General features: G+C 35.6%; 1 protein-coding gene across 1 annotated transcript in view; it reads left to right on the top strand.

Moving 5' to 3' along the window:
- Positions 1 to 22522, top strand: part of ABCB7 (ATP binding cassette subfamily B member 7) — a 211508-nt gene that overhangs the window by 50803 nt on the left and 138183 nt on the right. The window contains exon 6 of the mRNA XM_090408836.1: positions 12287 to 12368. Within this exon, the coding sequence (XP_090264962.1) occupies positions 12287 to 12368 (82 nt within the window). The remainder of the gene's footprint in view (positions 1 to 12286; positions 12369 to 22522) is intronic.

Raw genomic sequence — 22522 nt, 5'->3', positions numbered from 1 at the left:
GAATTTTTGCCCCCCAGAAAACACAGTTTTGCTATACTTTCATTAAGTACTCCCCTGATCGTTGAATCTTCATACATAATTTGCTCCCTAAATTGTTTTTCTTGTTGGTTCAGTCGGTCTTTATTATTCCTTTGGGCCACCTGTTTCTTTCTCTTTTCAGCTCCATTAATCTCTTGCTTCTTCTGCAATTTTTCAATTTTGTGTTTTGTCCTATGAAGGATAACTTTCAAGTGTGCAATTTCTTTATTAATGTCCATTTCATTCTCCTCCATTTCCACGGCCATGTGCCGATTCCAGTTACTATAATGTGAATTATAAGATTACTGGAAGATTCTATTACTGGAAACAAGGAGGATGTTGAGCTGAGGAGTGAGGAAATGGTTATTTAAATGGAGAGTGATTGGTGAGCAGAATGCATTGACTGAGTGTGTTGTGAATGACACATGGAATCAATTTAAGGTATGGTTGGATGAGTCTTATGTGCAATAGTGTGTACTTTCCACAATGGGTCTCTAACTCCATAGAGGTCAGATGTTAATAATAATAAGTGAGTTATGTTCTTGCAAACTGTTATTGATTTTTTTTTTTCATAAGAAATAATAATATGAAGAAAGTGACATGCATTCATGATTATCTACTCATATACATAAGTATGCACAAGTAACCCTTTTTCTGCTATTTAATTTTTATAGATATAATGGTTTATATACAGTTTGTGTTAATATCTAGTTTAACATAAAACTGATTTCGAAAGGGGAAAGATAAGAATCATACTCTTTGATTTTAAAAAAAAAAAATTTCCAGAAGAAGGGATGGTATATGACTTTTACCAGGCCATTCTGATCTGGTAAATGTGATTTGAACTAAATAGGCTTATTGCTGATTAGTATTATTATTTATAGTAAGGTCCTACCTTGTGCTGTTTCACTTTACGATGATCTGCTGATGTGTTGATTTTCAGTTATGACCATTGCCCTTTTATACAACTCTGCACCGAGTCATCCGAAGTGCAGTTTTTGTTGATTCAGTTCATTTATGATGGCATTGTCTCTCTGGGTTTTGTTGTGAATTATAAACTACAGGGGTATCTCGATAATCTGAACCTCTTTAGTCTGAACCCTCCAGTAATCCGAACTGCGGTTTGAAAGGAAATAAAAGTTTTATTTATTACTATTATTTCGTGTACTATTATTTTTATTTAATAATTATTATTTTAACTATTATTATTTATTTTATTATTATTGCAGTATAGTATAACTACGGTGATACACAAAAAGAGGAAATTCAAAACATGCATAATTTGGTTAAAAATATAAATCCAGATGTTGAAATATCTAGTTTAACATAAAACTGATTTCGAAAGGGGAAAGATAAGAATCATACTCTTTGATTTTAAAAAAAAAAAAATTTCCAGAAGAAGGGATGGTATATGACTTTTACCAGGCCATTCTGATCTGGTAAATGTGATTTGAACTAAATAGGCTTATTGCTGATTAGTATTATTATTTATAGTAAGGTCCTACCTTGTGCTGTTTCACTTTACGATGATCTGCTGATGTGTTGATTTTCAGTTATGACCATTGCCCTTTTATACAACTCTGCACCGAGTCATCCGAAGTGCAGTTTTTGTTGATTCAGTTCATTTATGATGGCATTGTCTCTCTGGGTTTTGTTGTGAATTATAAACTACAGGGGTATCTCGATAATCTGAACCTCTTTAGTCTGAACCCTCCAGTAATCCGAACTGCGGTTTGAAAGGAAATAAAAGTTTTATTTATTACTATTATTTCGTGTACTATTATTTTTATTTAATAATTATTATTTTAACTATTATTATTTATTTTATTATTATTGCAGTATAGTATAACTACGGTGATACACAAAAAGAGGAAATTCAAAACATGCATAATTTGGTTAAAAATATAAATCCAGATGTTGAAATTTCACAAACAGATGTTACGGAATGGCTTACGGGTAGAACCAAAAGTGAATTCGGAATGAAATTAGATGCTGAAATTATAAATATGACGCTGCAGAATGAATTAGAAGACGATGATGATAAAGAACTCGAAAAAAAAAAAAATTACATGAAAAGGCAGTTTACAGTTTAAAATAAATGCGTATAGAATTGGTTAAGCAGAATGATATGCTATTCCACAAAATTTTATTGCTAATGCAGCTTTGAGAAGAAGCATTCGAAAAAAGTTTAGCTTCCAAGAAGCAAAAGAAAATCAGTCACTTTTTTACAAAGAAATAAAAAAAAAATTTTTTTTTGTATTATTTTGTGAAACTTTTTTATGTTATGTACAAGAAAGTGATACTTTTTATGCAAATTAAGTTATATAATGAAGTATGCAATTTTATTAATATCAGAAACCTCAACAATACAGTACATAAAAACTAAATTTTTTACTAAAATAAACTTGTGTACTGTGTTATTTTTTAAGTTTTATATTACAGTACAGTAGCTTTTTTCCTATCAGTTACTTCATTTATTTACAGACTTAATTGATGTATCATTAGAATCTGATTATTTTTGTCTTAAACGATAGTTATTGTTTCTCTTGGGGGGGGGGGGGATTCGCTAATCTGAACTTATTGCTAATCCAAACGAGCACAGTTTTTATTTGTTCGGATTAGCAAGATACTACTGTATTTATTACTATTATTTTATTTTATTTTCATTAATAATGTCAGATAAAAATCAAAGTAAAGTATTGTTGCTTCCAGTGAAAAGAAGACTTGTAAACCTGTTACAATTAGATTCTAAAATTAAAATGATTAAATTTAGCGATGGTGTATTGAACACAGAGATGACGTGATAACCTCACACTACCAAAGTTGTCATTCCTCATGCTTTACTTCAGTAATTTCTTGTTTTTCACTTTTTCATTATCATCCAATTACTGATATACACACATGGACAAAGAAATTAGTGCACCTGGAAGAAAACATGGTACAACGGCGAAACTAAGCAAATAGCTAGAGTGCGGGGTGGTATGCAAATGATCCAGGTTTGGTGCGATTGCGCATGCCCACACACCCTGCGGTGGTGCTGCAAGCACAAACCGGCAGCCTTATAAAGCTGGCATGTACTCGATAGCCGATTAAAGTGAAAAGCACCGGCCGATGCAAGCCTGTACAGAGTGACAATAATGCCGGGTAGACGCCAGAGACGTTGATTTAAGCAACTTATGGACTTTGACAGAGGTATGATCATCGGCCTGAAAACCAGAAGATGGTTGGCGCGCCGTATAGGCATGGACATGAACCGTTCTGACCATGCTGTCTGACAGTGTTGGGAGCTGTGGAAAAGTTCCAGTTCTGCCACACGGCAGAGTGGCAACAGTCGGATCAGGAGGACCAATGCTAGAGAGGATCGACGGATCATGCGGCAAGCATGGAATGATCCCACGGTGACCCGGTCCACTATACAGGTAGATGTCAGGGCTCCTGTGTGCCACGAACCATTTCCCAATGCCTTGTGGAGGCGAATCTACGATCCCAGCGCCCCTTACGTGTGCTCCATTAACATCGCCGACTCCGTTTGCAGTGGTGCCAGGCGAAAGCGACATGGAACGCCACAGACTGGCAACGTGTGGTCTTCAGCAATGAGTGCTGCTTCATCTTGGGGACAGATGATCATTGTGTCCGGGTGTCGAGGACCCCTGGTCAAGGACACAATCCCGACCTCGCTATGCCATACCTCCTGCACTGCAGGCATTATGGTCTGGGGAGCCATAGCCTATGATAGCTGATCACCCCTCGTAGTGGTACATGCCGCATTGATGGGGCAGCAGTATGTGGACGACATCCTACGGCCCCATGTTCTCCCATTCCTGGCCGGGATACCAGGAGCACTATACCAGCAGGATAATGCCTGTCTGCACACGGCTCGGGTTGCCCAGGCCTGCTTACATCATGTACAGACACTTCCATGGCCTGCCCGCTCCCTGGACTTGTTCCCTATTGAGCATGTTTGGGAGCAGCTGAAACGCCAGCTCCCACCGTGCCGCAATATCCGGGATTTGGAGCACAGCGTCCAATATGTGGGCCAGTCTGCCACAGGACAACATCAGGTGTCTGTTTGCCACCATGCCGGACTGTGTTGCAGCATGTATTGCCGCACGAGGCGGTGCAACGCGCTATTGATGATTACCAGATTGCGTACCACAGATCCCTTCAGCTCTCTTTTTGCCATCATGTGCATCACTCACCTGTATCATTACACCAATAAAATTTCGGTTGAATCCTATGCTTCCTTCTTGGTGCGCTAATTTCTTTGTCCGTGTGTGTTTATAACTTGCAAGGGGGGTGTACAGGATATTGCGATAGTACTACACTAAAAGGTTACACCATTACTGACTTCCAACAATGCTATTTTTCAAGACTCCAGCATTATCAGATCTTATATTTCTGCTTTCTTAGGCACACTTTATTGTATCAATCCACGCATCTTGGTCTTCCTCTGGGTCTTTTTTCCTGTTAACCTGGCAAAGAACACTTGTTTTGCTAATCTTTCCCCTCCCATTCTGTTTAAATGACCATACCATCTGAGATTAGCTCCGTTAACAATGGTAAGTTTTTTCCTAATATCTTCATTTTTAACACAATACTGCTGATGACATATGTTCACTCTATCTAATCTTTCTCAGAAGTTTCATATCTGTGGTTTCCAGTCTTTGATCAAGTGTTTTATTTCTTACCCAGTTCTCAGAGCCATAAGTTCAAATTGGTTTGAAGAATATCTTGTATGCAGAAGTGATCCATATAGATAATGAATAAAAGTAGAGATAATATGTACCCTTGCTGCACACCTGATTTTACATCAAACCTCCTGTGCTACCTTCAATTCTAACTTCTGACCTTACAGCTTAATAGAGACTATTTGTTGTTCAATATAATGTTCCATTTATACCATATAACTAACTATAGCATTTTGAAGAGTTTTCCTCTTGGCATCTAGTTATATGCTTTTTCTAAATTTATGAAACTTAAATACAAATCCTTGTTGTATTTATATTTTCAAGATTTCTTAACTCTTTGTCTTAGTGCAAATTTGATCTTGACAACTTCTGTTTGGCCTGAATCTTAGCTCGTTTTTCACCAAGATTTCCTTTTACAATTTTTCTTATGCATTTCTCAAGTATACTTGCATGAATCTTATCAGGAACACTCAGTAGGGAAATACCTCTGTAATTCTCTGATTTAATTTTATTTTCCTTTTTATAGATGGTTATGAGATTTATGAGATCCCTGCTCCAATCATCTGGAATTCGACCCTCTCTGTCCAGGCCTTTTCAATTATGCAGTACAGCCATTGTAAAACTTGTATACATCCATATTTGAGTATTTCTGGTTGAATTTCATCTATTAGTTGCCTTTCCACATTTCAAGTTTTTGATGGCTTTTTTTTTCTATCTCAAGTATTGATATTTACTCCTGTTTGCATTCCTCTTGAAAATTTTCTTCTATCACTGCCTATTTCATTCAGCAGTCTTTCAAAGTAATTGCTCTAGACATTTAGGATAGCCTTATCTTCAGTTTTAATGTGACCTTTATCATCTCTGATTCCTTTTATGCAACAAATCTTTCTGAGCAATAAATACAAAATGTTATATTCAGGCAATGACAATCAAGGAAAAGAAGGAGTAGCCATGGTATTCAACACAAAATACGATGCTAATCTTCTTGAATGGCAGGCAATCTCAAGTAGAGTAATGTGGGCAAATATGAGAATGGGGAACTGGACAATGAGACTTATTTGTGCCTATGGTCCCACAGAAGGTTCTACTGTTAAATTGTGAATGAAGCTATGTTATGTAATTTATTATTTTTCATTCACATTTAACATGGCTTATTAAATATTAATCATGGTTTATATAAAATTGTTTATTATTCCTTAATTAAGAATTACTAATTAAATATTTACTCAAAATCTGACCTGCTATTAACTTATAAAATAATAATATGTTTAGAATTTTGTGTAACTAAATATATATGGTGTAACGTAAAGTGTTAATTTATATTTAACTGTATACGTAATCAAAAAGTTAAAGAAGTAGCTTAAATATTCTGTTGTTTTTATTTGTGAAATATTTAATGTTATGTAATCACTCATGAATAATATTAGACCATACATTAGATTAGCGAAATGTTTATGTGCAGTCTGTTGTCATGGAGAAGCATGCGTAAACAACCACGAGTGGAGTAGAGCGTGGCGTTCAAACGTAAGGTGGGAGTGAAGGTCATAGAGATAGATAGATATATAGAGAAGAGGGAAGGTCATAGATAAAAGTATAGAGAAGAATTAATATTAAAGAGTGAGGAGAGAGTTTTGCGGAACCAAGATTATATAATCCTCAGGGCAGAGATTTATGAGTATAGTGTTCGGAAGTGAACCTATAAGTAGTGAAACATAAAGTTTAATGTTATAAGCGAAAACTGCTGTTGTTATGAAGAAAGGTTGATGCCGTAATCAGATAAAAGAAAACTGGACAGTCAATGCGAAAATTCTGATTAGTTCCAGTTAATCTGGATTATGATTAAATTCTATGTTGCCCTAGGAAAAGGTTATATTGGTTACTTGGAGAAAAGTGAACAGGAAAAGATATTAGTACCTGATTACCGTTGTTTGGAATAGTGAAGTGCGACTTACAGTAATACAGTTTAAACTATGGAGAATATTTGTTATGTGTGTTCCGCTAATGTTAATTAAGTTAATTCATAAGTGCTCTCTCAATAATTTGATGTATTGAAGAATTTGTCTGGTAAGAGTAGTTGTATAAGTTTCTCTATTCTAGCATTAACTGTAATATACCTCCGATGCTCAAGGTCCAGGAATATATTTGCTTGGAATATAGCTTACGTAGTTTATTGCCTGCTGTGAATATAAACATTGAGCTGATAGATTTGTGAAGACTGAATAAGATGTGAAATTGTTATATTAACTTGAGATAAGAAGATTTGTGTTTTTGAGACTGTGAATAGTATATGAAAGTTAGAACATTGAATTAGCATCAGTGACCTAAGAAGATGTGTTAAGTTAATTGTATAGTTCCATTTTAAAATAGAGTTCTTGTATTTGTTAACCATATCATATATTAAATGTTTTATTTTGTTGATCTAAATATTGTGTTTGCCTGAATTCCTTATTATTGCACCGTTCATAAATATTCGAATCTTGCGGGAACCCCAAGTAAAAATGATAATAGATGATTCGGCCTAATGAGATGACTGTTAACTTAATTTAGAACTGATCCTACTATTTATATAGACTAATCTAAGAATAGGGTGGCGCAGTATAAATATAAATTTCCCTACTTTTGGATCGGTGATCATTTCGTAATTACTTGTATTATTCATAAAAGTGACTTGAAACTAGATAGATTTAGAACACGACAGAAAGGAGTCGTCACGACACTACTAAGATAGAAGTGGAGGAATTTTTTGATGCTTTAGAAAAAGCAACTGACACAATGAAAAAGGAAAAGTTGGTCCTTGTTGGGAATCTAAATAGCAGAGTAGGAAATGATTGTGAGACATACAAAAATATTTTGGGAAAATTTGGAGAAAAGAGCAAAGCTAATAATAATGGCAAATATTTGTTGGATTTCTGCTCAGGACATGGACTGGTTATTACTAACACCATGTTCCAACATAAAAATGTGCACAAATTCACATGGAGAGAAGAGGCAAGGAATAAGAAAAGTCTCATTGACTATGTTATTGTTGATAGTGATGTTTTTTCACTGGTGCAGGACACCAGAGTGTACAGAGGATTTGAAATTGGAAGTGATCACTATTTAGTCTTGAGCAGGATGAAATTGAATTTCATATTGAAAAGAATAACATGTAAGAAAGTTTTAAAGCGAATAAAAGTTGAGCAGCTCTCAGATGTGAACTGTAGACTAAAATACACAAAGATTATTGAAGAAAAAATGAAAGAGTTTGAGAACAGGAACCAAAAAATAAGTCAGCCTGTGCTCTTAGAGAATACAGAGACAAATGTAAGAAAGCTAAACACTGTGTAAAACTAGCTAAACAAAAGTCATGGGAGGACTTTGGTAGGAACATAGAAAATAAATATCAAGAAGGTGGCAAGATATTTTGGAGGTTGTTGAAGAAGCTCAGAAATGGAGGAAAGAGTGCTGTAAAAGGAATTAGAGATGATAAAGGTGACATGAAAACAGGAGAAAAAGATATCCTTGAAGTATGGAGTAATTACTTTGAAAAACTGCTAAATGAAACAAGCAGTGATGAGCAGTGTCTTTTACCTTCAATGATAGGGGTGTGATGCTTCTTGTTAGTTGCTTTTATCTCTTTTTCTCTTCGATATATATTTTAATGCAGGTGCCACACGTCATTATTACAGTATATAAAATAATTAATGTTCCTGATTTACTAGAAAGCAAAAATGCACTTTTTAGGATACATTCAACACAAACTGATAATTGTATGAGATAAGTTTTCACTTTCTCATACATAATTCTGAAGCATCCTGTTTTAAAAGCAATGGCTTTTAATAGCAAGAGAACACACTGTGTGCTGCAGAAATTTTGTGCTTGTGTTTTTCCAGGCACACTATGTATAATGACACTTTTTTAATTGTAACCAAATCTGCATGGGGTGGTGACATTTTTGTTCTGTTAGAATGCTATATTTGGTTGGTATATTTAAATTATTAAAGGTGTAAATATGCAAACCATCATTAATAAGCCATGCGAGAATGGGAAATATAAAGGAAAGAACAAGTATGAATAGAAATACCTTCATTACTGGAAAATGAAATATTAATAATTAATATTTGTGATATATGTATGTCTTAAAAGTTGCTGGATGGAGTGAATAATGTGATCCTATAAATTATAGACATAAATGAAGTTATAATGGTATAATTAAAGAAAAAACTTCAAGGAGAGGGGAAAGAAATTTGTTTGCAAAGTATAAAGAACTAACCAATAATAAACAGATGTGTGTATATTTGGTAGTTCAGTAAATCACTATAGAGAAGGGCTGATCCAATGAACTAATATTGTTTGTTGGATTAACTAATGTTGATCAGGTGATTCAGTTAGGAATTCATAAAAGGAATACATGTTGGCTGATTGAGCAGCAGATCATCTTGGAATGAAATACTTGGTTGGATGTTGTTATAGACCAGGAAATGTGGATGGTGGTGACTATGAAATGTATAATCAAATTAGCCAAGCAAATAAGAAAAGAGTGATCATAATGGGTGATTTTAATTATGCCAATATAGACTGAATGGTGAGATAGCAACTGGAAGTAAAGAAAATGAGTTTCTTGAGTTTTTGAGGGATAACTACTTCAGACAGTATGTAACAGAGGGCACACGAGGATTGAGGGTCTTGGATTTGGTCATCTCACCAGAGGTGAATGTATTCCAAGGGTGGGAAGGTTAAATAAGGTAGGTGAGAAATGGATGAATAAAGAGATTAAGCATGCGATATAGAGAAAAAGGGTTATGGAGGCAGCATAAAAGAAGTGGAAATAACCAACTCAATGAGGACTACAAAGACCAGGTAAGGCAGTTGACTTGGTTGGTGAGGATAGCTAAAGAGAGGTACGAACAGCAGTTAACTAATGAAGCCCAAAAGAATCCTAAGGAGTTCTTTTGATATGTAGCCAGCAAAAGAAAGAATGATTATGGAAGGATGACATTGATTGGAGAAAATGGTATAAAAACAGCTGTCGCAGAAGGTGTGGTGGAGATACTTAATGAGCAGTTCATAAAGGTCTTTCAATCTTGTGAATGTGACTTCATGGAGAGATTGAGAGCAGTTGATGATGGGGAAGAGAGACTGACTGTAAGTGGGAGAGTTGAGCAAACTAGATGTAAATAAGGCTGTGGGACTTGATAATATATCACCATGTATTCTGAAGGAATGTGCCAAGGAGTTGATGCCGGCCTTGACATATTTTTTTAATAAGAGTCTTGCACTGGGTCAAGTTCATTAGGATTTGAAGGAGGGCAAGATTGTGCCACTTCATGAAGGAGGTGATCGAACTCAAGCATCGAACTATAGGCCTATCTGCATGTGTCAGGTGTTGTAGTTAATTGTTGGAGAAGCTTGTGAGAGCTAGGATTCAGAATTGGGTTGACAACAATGGTATTATCTTTCATGGACAGCATGGATTTACTAAAGGGAGGTCATGGTTTAGTAATCTTCTTACTTATTACAATAAGGTGACTGCTTTCATGGACAGAGGAGAAGGATACACAGTAATATACTTAGATTTTGTAAAGGCTTTGATAGATTACTGCATGATAAGTTGATATTCAAACTGGAGTGGATGGGATTGAATATTAGATTGGTGCATTGGATTGGAGACTGGCTATCTGATAGGTATCAACAAGTTGTGTATGGGGGAGTGATATCCAAGAAAAGGAACGTAACTAGTGGTGTGCCTCAGGGGTCTCTTTTAGGACCATTGCTATTTAACTTGTATATTAATGATATTGGTGAAGATTTGGATGGAGATATTTAGTTGTTTGCAGATGATGCAAAATTGGGACGAACCATGAAGAGTAGAGAAGATGTTGTGACCTTACAAGAAGACTTGAATAAATTGAGTGATTGGGCACAGGAATGAGGATGTGAGTTCAGTGTTGCAAAATGTAAGGTTTTAAAAATTGGAAAAGAAAAATGGGATGTAGAATTTATGCTTGGTGAGAATATATTGTTGGAGGTGGAGGAAAGAAGAGATCTAGGGGTGATAGTGGATAAGGATCTGAAATTTAGGGGACACATAGCCAAAATTGCAAAGACAACTCAAAGACTTCTGGGAATGATGCAGAGGACACTGCCGTGTAGAATTAGGAAGATTCTTGTTCCATTGTATAAGGCTTTGATTAGGCCACCATGGACTGTTGTGCCCAGATTTAGTCACCTGGTTTTCAGAAGGATGAAGAGATGTTGGAACGGGTCCAGAGGCGACTGACTAAGGTAGTTTCTAACCTCTGGAATGTCGAGTATGAGGAAAGATTGAGAAGATGCAACTTGCAGAGTCTGGCGGACAGGAGGAAGAGGGAGAGATATGATAGAGACCTACAAGTGATTAAGGGGTTGTTATAGGATCAATGCTGGAGAGGTTCTACAGAAAATAGTTGGAGATCAGGGAGAGAACCAGAGGTCATCCCTGGAAACTGTATAAAGAGGGTGTGAGTAGGGGAGTGAGAAGCAGGTTTTTATCATGCAGAGTTGTGAATGATTGGAATGCCTTCCCTGAGAGTGTGGTGTCTGCAGAGAATTTGAGTGTGTTTAAAGCACGATATGATGAGCTGCGTGTTTGATAAAAGGATCTCCTAGACGAGTCTTTGACTCCATGGGGTCTTGGGTCTTGGGTAGTAGTAATAATAATAATAGAATTTATTGTGCTGTTGTTTGTATTTATTTCTCTGTTTTATCAATATTTTGCTTGTTTTTTATTAAGAATTTTCTTTTGTTTATTGAGGATCAGTATACATTTTACACAATAATAGGATACATAATGTCCCATCATGAATGGAATTATCCACTCTTTCGTGAATCTGATATTCATTACTTTTTTGTCAGTGCCACTTCTATCTTATCAACAATAGATAATCAATAACAGACATGAAAAACATTCCAATCTCAACAGACACTATATGTCAGGACCAAGAAGAACAGATAGCTTTATTGTATCCCTAAATGCAGTCCAAAGACAGAGAGAGACATTTACAAGCTATGTTCTATATTTAGCAACAATTAGTGTAATTAGAAACAACTGGGATGACACCTCATAATGAAAAACACCCCCCCCCACACACAGGCTATGCTGCATGCATGCAAGCAAAACAGATTTATTATAGCACTAGACATGGTTGCTAACTAAACACATTTATCCGAACATCCTCTTTCAAATATGAGGGAGCAGCCATTGGATACAGAGAGCACACAATTTATGTAAAGCAGAAATATCAGTGTGAGAATATATATATAATTTGAAATAAATTTGAATTACCTTTGAAATATTCGATATCATTGAGACACTTCACAAATGCTAATTTTACAAATAAAATTCTACCAAAAAAGTTGCTACTAATGCCATATGAACTTTGTGAGAATGCAACTATTTGATACAGAAGCTTCATGCATATGCTAAAGCTAGTTCACACTGGCAGTTTATACAAGTGCAGACACTGTCTGGTGTGAACCTGTTAATATGTTGCATAATGTAAAATAAAAAAAAAAGAAAAGTTTTCATTTGAGTAATCTTTTATATAACCTTCTTTCCTTAGGGGAATCAACTTTGTTTTATCTGCCTTGGTATTTAATGTTGTTCCTACAATATTTGAAGTAACACTTGTCAGCAGCATATTGGTAAATATCTTTCATAGTTGTATTTTAATTTTTTTTTGATTTTAGAAAACTTTTATTGCTAGCTATTAATATGTTCTTGCTACATTTAGTTTAGTGTTGACATGTTAGCTGTGCCACTTCATATTTTGCATTGGGTAAAATAATAATATAAATAAAGGATGTATGATAATCCCATTGCACAAGGGTGATGAAAAGACTGATAATGTATTTAACTGTTGACCTATCAGTTTAGACTTAGCCAACAGCACCAATAAACTGGCTGCCTTCATTTTCTTTCCCAAGGATCCTCTGCCTCCTCTCTCTCTGTTCTAGGTGTTTACAAAGTTCCTTGTTCCTGCAACTTACTTTATTGTGGTAAGACTGGGAGATCTGCTAACATTCACCTAGAAGAACATAACAAAAATACATCTGTCACCATAAATATGGTCAGTCAGGACTTGCTGACCATGACTTGGATCCTTGCACAGGATCAAATGAAAAAGAACTACTATGCTTCATCATAAAAAATACAAATTTGAAAGACTTTTTATTAGAATAAGCAGCAGATTTAAAAAACCGACCTAATCTTAATAACTATGGTTGTATTAAACTTCTAAAAAAGATTTGGGAAACTAATTCTTAAGCCTCTACCCAACATAGCCAAGGCTAACCAACAGCACCCATAGAAGGTGCCCCTCATAGGACTTAAGGCTTTCACTCGATAATCTTTTCCAATTATTGTTTGTGCAAATTTGTGTGTTTTTGTAATTTTAATATTGTTTCTTTGATGATGTCTCAGTGACTGAGATGAAATATAGGAGTGTTAAACATGTTGTTTAATTATATGTTCATTATTTATTCCATTAAACTTTGAGTGAAAATTTTAGAGAAGTTGATAAGGACTCACACACAGAAATGGGTAAGCAGACCAGCTGTGCTGTGCAAGGAACAACATGGGTCTCCTAAAGAGATCATGTCTGATCAATTTGCTCATATTTTATAATTCTACATCTTAGATAAAGGGAATGGATACACTATGATAATTTTTCACTTTGCTAGGGTAGTTGATAGGATACCACATGAAAGGCTGTTGCATAAGCTGGAGAATATAGGATTGGAATATAAACTATTGGCCTGGATAAGTAGGCAGCTTACAGATAGGTATCAGAAAATGGTATGTGGGGGATGTGAATCTGCCCAGATTTAAATAACCAGTGGTGTACCCCAGAGATCATTCCTTTAACCTCTGTTGTTTAATCTATATATTAATGATATTGGGAAAGACCTCAGGAGATCTTCAATTTGCTGATGATTCAGAGATAGGCAGATCAATCAGAGATATTGCTGGTGTGCATTTACAGGGTGATATGAATAGGCTAGAAGTGTGGGTAAATAATAATGGTTGTCAATTTGATGTTAGTAAGTGTAAAATTATGCACTTTGGTGTAATGAGATGTGTAACAGCATATTACAAGGGACCTCCAGAAAGTAAGTTCTGTTTTTAAATATTTTCACTGCAGTGCTGCGATCGCAATGGTGCACATGCTTGCTGAGTTTGTTGATTCCTTAGCAAGGTTTTGGTCCATTTTCAGACATTCTTGTAGTGCGTACATTTCTTGGTGTGTTTTTGTAATGTCTAAGAAAATTGAATGTGAAATTAGGTCAGTTATTCGTTTCTTGAATACGAGGAATGTTAAAACTGCTGAAATTCATCGGCAAATTATTGAGGTTTATGGAGAACATGCAATGAGCGATTCAATGGCCGGCGTAATTCAATGGTCCACAATAACTTCTTGCCACCTTCGGCTGGGAACAATTTCATCATCCCCCATATAGTCTTGACTTCGCACTAATCAACTTTCACCTGTTCAAACATCTGAAATCTTTCCTTGGTGGCTGACAGTTTCAAGACAATGATGAGTTAAAGAAGCAGTCAGTACTTGGTTTGCATCACAGGTGGCAACCTTCTACGATGAAGGTATACAACTCTTGGTGCCCCGTTATGATAAGTGCCTGAACAATGGCGGAAATTATGTAGAAAAGTAGTGAAATATGTCTGCTTTAATTTCCAATAAAGTTTTTTTTGTAAGTTTATTTTTGTTTCTCTGACAGCCCATCAGAACTTACTTTCTGGACGTCCCTCGTATATTGGTGGGTTTATGCTTGGAGTTATGTTGGATAGGAATTTGAAGTTCAAAAGTTGCAAATACAACTCAGAGGATAATTGTGATGTTGAAATGAACATCGACATGTAAGGATGTGGAAGTTATTTTTGCTCTTCACAGGGCTTTGATGTGACTGCACCTGGACTGCTGTGCATAGGTTTGGTCTCCTAAGTTCCAAAGGGATAAAGAAGCTGTAGAAAGGTTGCAAAGAAGAGTTTGAAAGATGATATTGGGATTATGGAATGTTGATTATGAGGATAGATTGAGAGTATGCAGACTGGTAGACAGGAGAGAGAGAGAGAGGAGTTATAAAAATAGTCGTAATTTAAAATTATGAATCTTTTTTACAATTGTTTCTCTATGTTAGTATTTTATTAGTTTTAGTTTTGTAACCACTTATAATTGGTACTTGCAATGTGCCTGATATTTATGTTAATATGTAAGGCATGTGAGATTTATTTTACTTACCAGATATCAGATAATTGTATTAATTTAATGTTCTTTATTGTAATTCACATTTGCTGTGTTATAATGTCTGTCGTTCATCATAAAGACATTCTCTTTTCACCAACGATGACAGCATGTCGGCCGTTACTAACTTCTTTCTTGCCATTTAAGGGAGCAAGTGTGCATGCTCATTTAGGAAATTGTTGGGTGATTGACAACTGAGAGAGAGAGAGAGAGAGAGAGAGAGAGAGAGAGAGAATGGAAGTTTTAGAATGTAGCCTGGAAGTTTTTAAGAAAACTTGACAGTTATAATATATTAATACTGGAAAGGGGAATCTTAAGTTGAATCCTTTGACCAGAAGGGTGAAACTGTCAACAAGTGAATAGTAAATAAAAGGAGATGTTAGAAGCAATGCTAAATGAAAACTTTCGTCTTCTCTCTCCATTATGCTGGTGATATTAATTTCTTGGAACAAGTGATGTAATTAGAGGAGCCTGAAACTGTAAAGTGCCTTTAATGAAGAGTTATACTTTGATACATTGTTTATAAAGTAGTAAAGGAAACCGATTTTCTCTGGTAATGAATTTATGATTTGTGCGTTTTGTGATAAAAACTGCCTGAGGTAGGAATATTTATACTCCAGTGAAACAGTGAGTGATATTGCCAAACTACTAAAGGGCCTAACAGGACAATCACCATCCTTTGTTAAAAATTCCAAACATTTTGTTTCAAGCATCAGCAATATTATCCTTGATGATCATGACATTTTAGCAAGCTTTGATGTAGTCAGTTTGTTTACCAATGTTCCTACTGATGATCTACTTGCACTGCTTCAAGATAAATTCTCTAAGAAGGTTATGGCAATCCTCAAACACTGTATTTCATCCAGATACTTCAAATATAAAAATACAATATACAAACATAACTTTGGTCTAGCCATAGGCAGCCATCTTTTGCCAGTTTTAGCAAATCCTTATAAGGAAACATTTGAAAACATGGCCTTAGAAAAATACCATTATAAACCAAAATTATGGAAAAGGTAAGTTTATTATGTATTCCAAGTCTGGAACCATGGACTACTTTCACTTCTACTTTTTCATGAGTACCTGAATCATCAAGACCCTAACATAAAATTCACCTGTGAATTAGAATCTAATGGTTTACTCCTATTTCTGGATCTTCTACTAAGGAATCGGGTAAATTATAAGTCTATATTTTGAAAGGCTACACATATCTGACAGATATCTACATGTCTCATTCCATCATTATAGACCTCAAAAATTGGTTATCATTTTTACACTTGGAACAAGAGTCTGCTGACTCATCACTGACAAGGACTAGCCAAAGAACTTCAACATTTAAGAAACTCTCCTCAAAATGGCTATAGTGAGCACACCATCTCCAGACTATGCAATTGACATGAGACCAGAGAAATTTCTAATGAAGAAAACAGAGGAGACATCATTCTCCATATATCAGCTCTGTTTCCATAAAACTAGCAAAAATACTTAAGGAATATAAAATCAAAGTATTTTATCCCCTTTATCAAAATATCACTACTATGATCCACAAAACCTCGACATAGCCCACTTCACATCTGGGTGTTTATCAGCTATGGTGTGATTGCTGGTCATCTTACAATGGACAGACAGAAAAATCAATTGAACAGCACATTGAAGAACATGTTCGAGATATTGAATACCATAGAAATGGACCCTTAGCTTTGTCATCACATTTGCTCTCTTCAGCTGACACACAAGATGCTTCACAAAGGAGACATCAAGTTTTAATGGATAAATTAGAACTGTTACATCGTTGCTATGATACAACAGAAAGAAAAATATGGGAATGTTTAGCCTTCATAGTAGACAAAACAGTCCTTACTGTTTTGTCTACTAGTTTGTATATTTACACCTGAAGAAATCCTGTGCAATTGGGATGAAACATCATGTTTGATAAATAAATGTTATCAACTCATTTTGGCATTCTGCCTTTAATCAAATGTATATACATTATTTGGTCTTGAGTCAATTATTTCATGGACTCTAAAAATATAGAGTTAGTTGCCACACCAATCAGATTGAACTCCTTGTAAATTTACTTAACACTCAGTGTAAAAACAGTATCTTTACAGAGAGATATTAATATAATGGTGCAGCTGAGGATTTCTAACATAATTGCAGCAGTTGATATGATTATTAACAGAGTGATCTAGAAATTTCTGAGAGGGCATGGTAGGAAAGGACAAAGGAACATCCATGGAAGTCAAGTTTGTGTGCAGTTAAGAAAGGAATGAGAGCTAGATTTTTTTCTCTCACAGAACTGTGAATAGAACAGTTTGCCTGTTGAAGTAGTGAGTGTTAGTGTGAATGAGTAAGAGAAAATAGGATAGCTGATGTGGGTGATGTATTGGCTCTTTTGATGAATCCTTGACTCCCTGGAGGGCTAATAATGATGATAAATACATAACAAATTCTTTTTAGTAATAAACAAATATTAAAAACGTTAATGTTTGCATTACTTCAGGCTAGTTCCACTTGCAAAGCCTGGAGATTGCACATCAAAAAAACTGTGTATTGTTCCTACAATGTTTGAAGTTATAATATTTCTTTGTCATGACAATTAAGAAGGTAATCTAATTTCTATGGAATGGATACACTATGATAATGTTGGATTTTGCTAAAGCATTTGATAGGATACCACATGAAAAGCTGTTGCATAAACTGGAGAATATGGAATTGGAATATAAACCTTGACTTGGATCAGGGGATGATTGACAGACAGATATCAAAAAGTGATACACTTGCCAGATTTAAGGTGACCAGTGGTGTACCTCGTCCGCGCGGTTAGCCTAGTGGCTTTGCGCTTCGCAACCATATGCCTGGGGAAGGAGTGTCCTAGGTTCGATTCCCGTCGGAGACGTGAGGAGCTGAAGGATCTTCCTCAGCCATAGCCAAGTTAGCCGGTCTTGGGCGCGGGCAGTAGGGTTTTTTCCGCCAATTTATCTGGTGTTTTTCATCCCGCAAGCAGGCAAACCGGCCCCTTGAACACACAGCGATACAGCCAAGAATACCTTGAGGCATAGGAGTGACCATTCTATCCTCGTATTTCGGTTACGAAATCCAAGCATGCTTGGAAGGTTGTGGGCCTTAAAGGCCTGTTAAAGCCATTGGGATAGATAGGGATAGATAGTGGTGTACCTCAGGGTTCAGTCTTTGGACCATTATTGTTCAATCTATACATTAATGACATCAGGCAGGATATAACATCAGATGTGCAATTGTTTGCTGATGATGGGAAGATAGGCAAGGCAATCATGGATGCTACTGATATTCAGCAATTACAAAATGATTTGAATAGACTGGCAATTTGGGCAAACGAAAATGCCTGTCAGTTTAGTGTTAGTAAGTGTAAAGTTAGGCACTGTGGCATGATTAGAATTCCAGTGGCACATTATATTATCAGGGTTATACTACAAGAAACTGAAGAGGCCAAGGTTCTTGGTGTATTGGTGGGTAGGAATTTAAATTTCAAAGGTCACATAGCAAAAGTTGTAAATATAACTCAGAGGATAATTGTGATGTTGAAATGAACCTTGACATGTAAAGATAAGGAAGTCATTCTGCTTCTTTATAAGACTTTGATAAGACCACACCTGGATTATTGTGTCAGATTTGGTCTCCTGGGTTTTCCAAGGGATAAAGAAGCTGTGGAAAGGGTGCAAAAAGTTTTTGCTACATGGAAGGTGTGGAGAGAATGCGGGGGCATCCGTGGAATTGTTCAGTCAAGAAAGGGGTAAGAGCTAGGTTTTTCTCTCACAGAGCAGTGAGTGAGTAGAACAATTTGCCCTAAGGGGTAGTCAGTGCTTCTAGTGTGAATGAATTTAAGGGAAGGTATGCTAGCTGGTTTGGGTGATTTATATCCTCCCTCGATGAGTCCTTGACTCCCTGGAGGTCTCAGATAATAATGACATTCATGGAGTGTGTTTAAAAAATACTTAAATGATGCAATATCAGAATGTGTCTCTAGATTTAGAAGAACAAATAGAGTAGAAGTGAAATGGACGTGTAATCTAATTAAGAGATTTGGAAGGGAAAAAAAAATGATGTGGAAAGAATACTGTGCATAAGAATGTCAGTTGTGATAATTATAAGCATCAGGCCATAAGTGCCACAAATGTTATACAGAAAACTAAGTCTAAGTATGAAAAGAAACTGGCTCTGCAAGTTAAAGATAATCCAAAAGAATTCTATTGTTAAAAAGTAAATAAAAGAAAGAATGAATTTGAAAGAATAACTACTCAATGAAGATGGTGTTGTGTCGTACATCCTGGCTTTGAATCCGCCATCTTGTTGGAACGTTATTTTTATTTAAATTATCCATTTTTTTTTTTTTTTTTTTTATTAATTGTTGGTTGATTACTGATCCAAATATAGAGAAATTTTTATTATCCTGCACCACCCTATATTCAAATTAGTCTATATAATATAGTGGAATCAATCATCAACTAACTTTTGCAATCTCACTTTTCTACAGGTCGAGGTTAAGATTATCATTTAAGGCTTCCGCAAGGCCCGATAAACTTTATGAGCAGTGCAATGAAAGAGAATCAGGCAAACACCAAATTGGAATCAATAAAACAAAACATTTAATGCAGGGTTATATAACATGTACATTAAGTATAACTTTGAAAACAAGATAATGCAAATCAACTTAGTTCAAATACTCATAACAAACATAAAACATTAGGCATCAGACATCCAGCTGTCAATTTTACATTCTTCCGAATAATTAGAAATGGTTCACACAGTTCAGTGTTACAGAATCTTACAGTAAATATTCTTAAAGTAGAATTCTCTAATTCTCTCTTAGTCAACAAACACTTAATTCAATTATGAGGCGGTTATCACTTCAAGGGGGAAACACTTTATAGCTCCATACTTTGGCTAATTTTAGTAGAACGCCACAGTTAATGTTAAGATATATCGGGTGGAGCTAACTCTTATTTCTTTACGTTGAAATATAAAAAAATGGACTGCTCTTACCGGTTTACATCTTTTGCACATTGGATTCACTATAGGCACACTTAAAACTAAAGTTAACTATCACTTTGAAGTAACACTATTCAAAAGGCTATAATAGATTTAGTTTAATCCTTTATCCCAGTGAGAGCAAACAAAGTTTGCGCCTGAAAATATCTTCAGGACTAAATATAGTGTTGTACTATCTTATCCAGTAAGTAGTGCAACACCAAGGCAACTCGTGGCAAAGGTGGAGCAAGCTTCAACAAATTTTCAACTATTCAAAAGGAATCTTCACTATATAACTGAAATATTAAACATAGAACTTCACAAGTCTTGACGCACTCGTTTCAGGTAATCTACTTATTCCTTATTTTCTTCTACGCGTTAATTTCAGCTTTGCACTATTCTTCCTCAAAACGATTGGAATTCGACGTAATTTTATAATTCTGTAGAAATATTCCTAAATGCCTATTAATTTCCCGGTCCCTTCTTAATTTATTTAAGGCATTTCCAAATCCCCATTACTGCAACCTCTTTACTTCACTCCGTGCTGTCCTGAATGCTTCTCCCTGTTTACTTTCTTTTTCCAGTAAAATACCTTCGTTCTTCCTGCCAAAATCCGGTTCTAGCCAGTTCAGCTCATATCAACTCCTTCTCCCTTCGAATACCATAGCTCACACTCCACGCATGCACTAACTCCATTTCCTTGACAACAGCTAATCAAATTCAATCAGAAGGATTATATAAAATTACTTTCTCTTTCAGTAATGTTAAATAAAAAATATCATAGTTCACATAGGGTACATTAAACTTATATAATTTCTTATAATATTATTACAGGAATAAATTAAATAAAATGAATGACATTTTTATACAGAGTCCTTTTTATAACTATTACATTACTTAAGATTATATTATTAAATAATGATAAACAAAATTCAAGGCAATTATATGAATAACACACTATAAGCAAGAGACAATAAATAATATTTACAAGTCTTGCCTTTGACATGGAGGATTATGTTGGATTCTGAAAGAAGTATTAACAATTTTCATTTCTCTTCATTTAGAATCCAACAATGGTATGTGGGTGGGTGGCTAATGCAGAAGTGGTTGTTCAAATGAGTAGCCATTTTGCTAAAAGCTAACAACCTGGTATATTTAACATTGAAATCACCACTACCTTTTCACTGCATGGGGGCTGCCCCCCCCAAAAAAAAGAAAAAGGAAAAAAACACTAGAAAATTTTCCAAAAATATTTTCCTAATTAAAATTCATTTTTTAATTTATGTTGTGTCGTGTCTTCTATTTCCATACTACTTATGAATTAGCTGTCACATAAGGTGGGAATACACTATAGCTCTTGGGAATCACGGCTGCTGTGAATGCAAGACGAACAAAGTAGTGCTTGTCAGACTGAGCGCTACTTCGTTTGTCCGAGTGGGCCAGAGTAGATCATGGGTATCATGTATTGGCAATCACTGCAGATGCTCGGTCGTATGCAATGTGTAGTGTGTATTCTCAAATCGTCTACTCAACTCACTCACTCCCCCCCCCAAGATTAAATCCTGAGTGCACCACTGTATCAACCAATTCGTATCTCAGGAGTGGTGGTGAAGAGTTTGTAAAAATTGGTTTAGGGCTTCCATTCCGAAATGAGTTGACAGTAATACTTTGCAATGAACAACATGGGTTTACTAAGGGAAGGTCATGTTTTAGCAACTTTGCTCACATTCTATAACAATGTTACCATTGAACTAGGAGAATGGATACACCATGGTACTTTTGGTTTTGCTAAGGCTTTGACAGAATACACATGGTAGATTGTTGCATAAATTGGAGAAAATGGGTTTGGGTTATAGAATATTAGCATGGATAAGAGGATGGCTGACCAACATATATCAAAAAGTGGTATACAGGGGATGTGAGTCTGCAAGATTTAAGGTAACAGGTGGTGTACCACAAGGATCAATGCTTAGTCCGCTGTTATTTAATCTGTACATTAATGATATTGGAAAGGAGTTGACAAGCAACATACAGCTATTTGCTGATGATGCAAAGAAAAGTAGGGTAATCAGGAGAGCTGCTGATATTCAGTACTTGCAGAATGATTTGAATAGGCTGGAATTGTGGTCATGGGAAAATGGATGTCAGTAAATGTAAAGTCATTCACTTTGGCATGATTAGATATCCAATGTCATATTATATTGATGGGTTATAAATTAACCCATCAATTAGGCTAGAAGAAACTGATGAGGCTAGGGATTTTGGAGGGTTAATAGATAGGAAGTTGAATTTGAAGGCAAAGATTGCAAATACAACTGAAAAGATAATTGCAATGCTGAAACGAACGTTCACATGCATGTAAAGATAAGGATGTTATTTTGCCTCTTTACAAGGCCTTGATAAGACCTCACTTGGACTATTGTGTGTAGGTCTGGTCTCCTGGTTTCTGTTGTGATTCTGATATATTGGAGAGAGTACAAAGGAGAGTGTTAAAAATGATATCAGGATTGTGGAATACTGATAATGATTGAG

The sequence above is a fragment of the Typopeltis vanoorti genome, chromosome 19, assembly GCF_054136105.1.
Source record: "Typopeltis vanoorti isolate ZY-2024b chromosome 19, IOZ_Tvanoo_1.0, whole genome shotgun sequence".
NCBI classification, from domain to species: Eukaryota; Metazoa; Arthropoda; class Arachnida; order Uropygi; family Thelyphonidae; genus Typopeltis; species Typopeltis vanoorti.
Note: the sequence above shows the minus strand (reverse complement) of the source record. Positions and strands in the feature narration are given on the sequence as shown.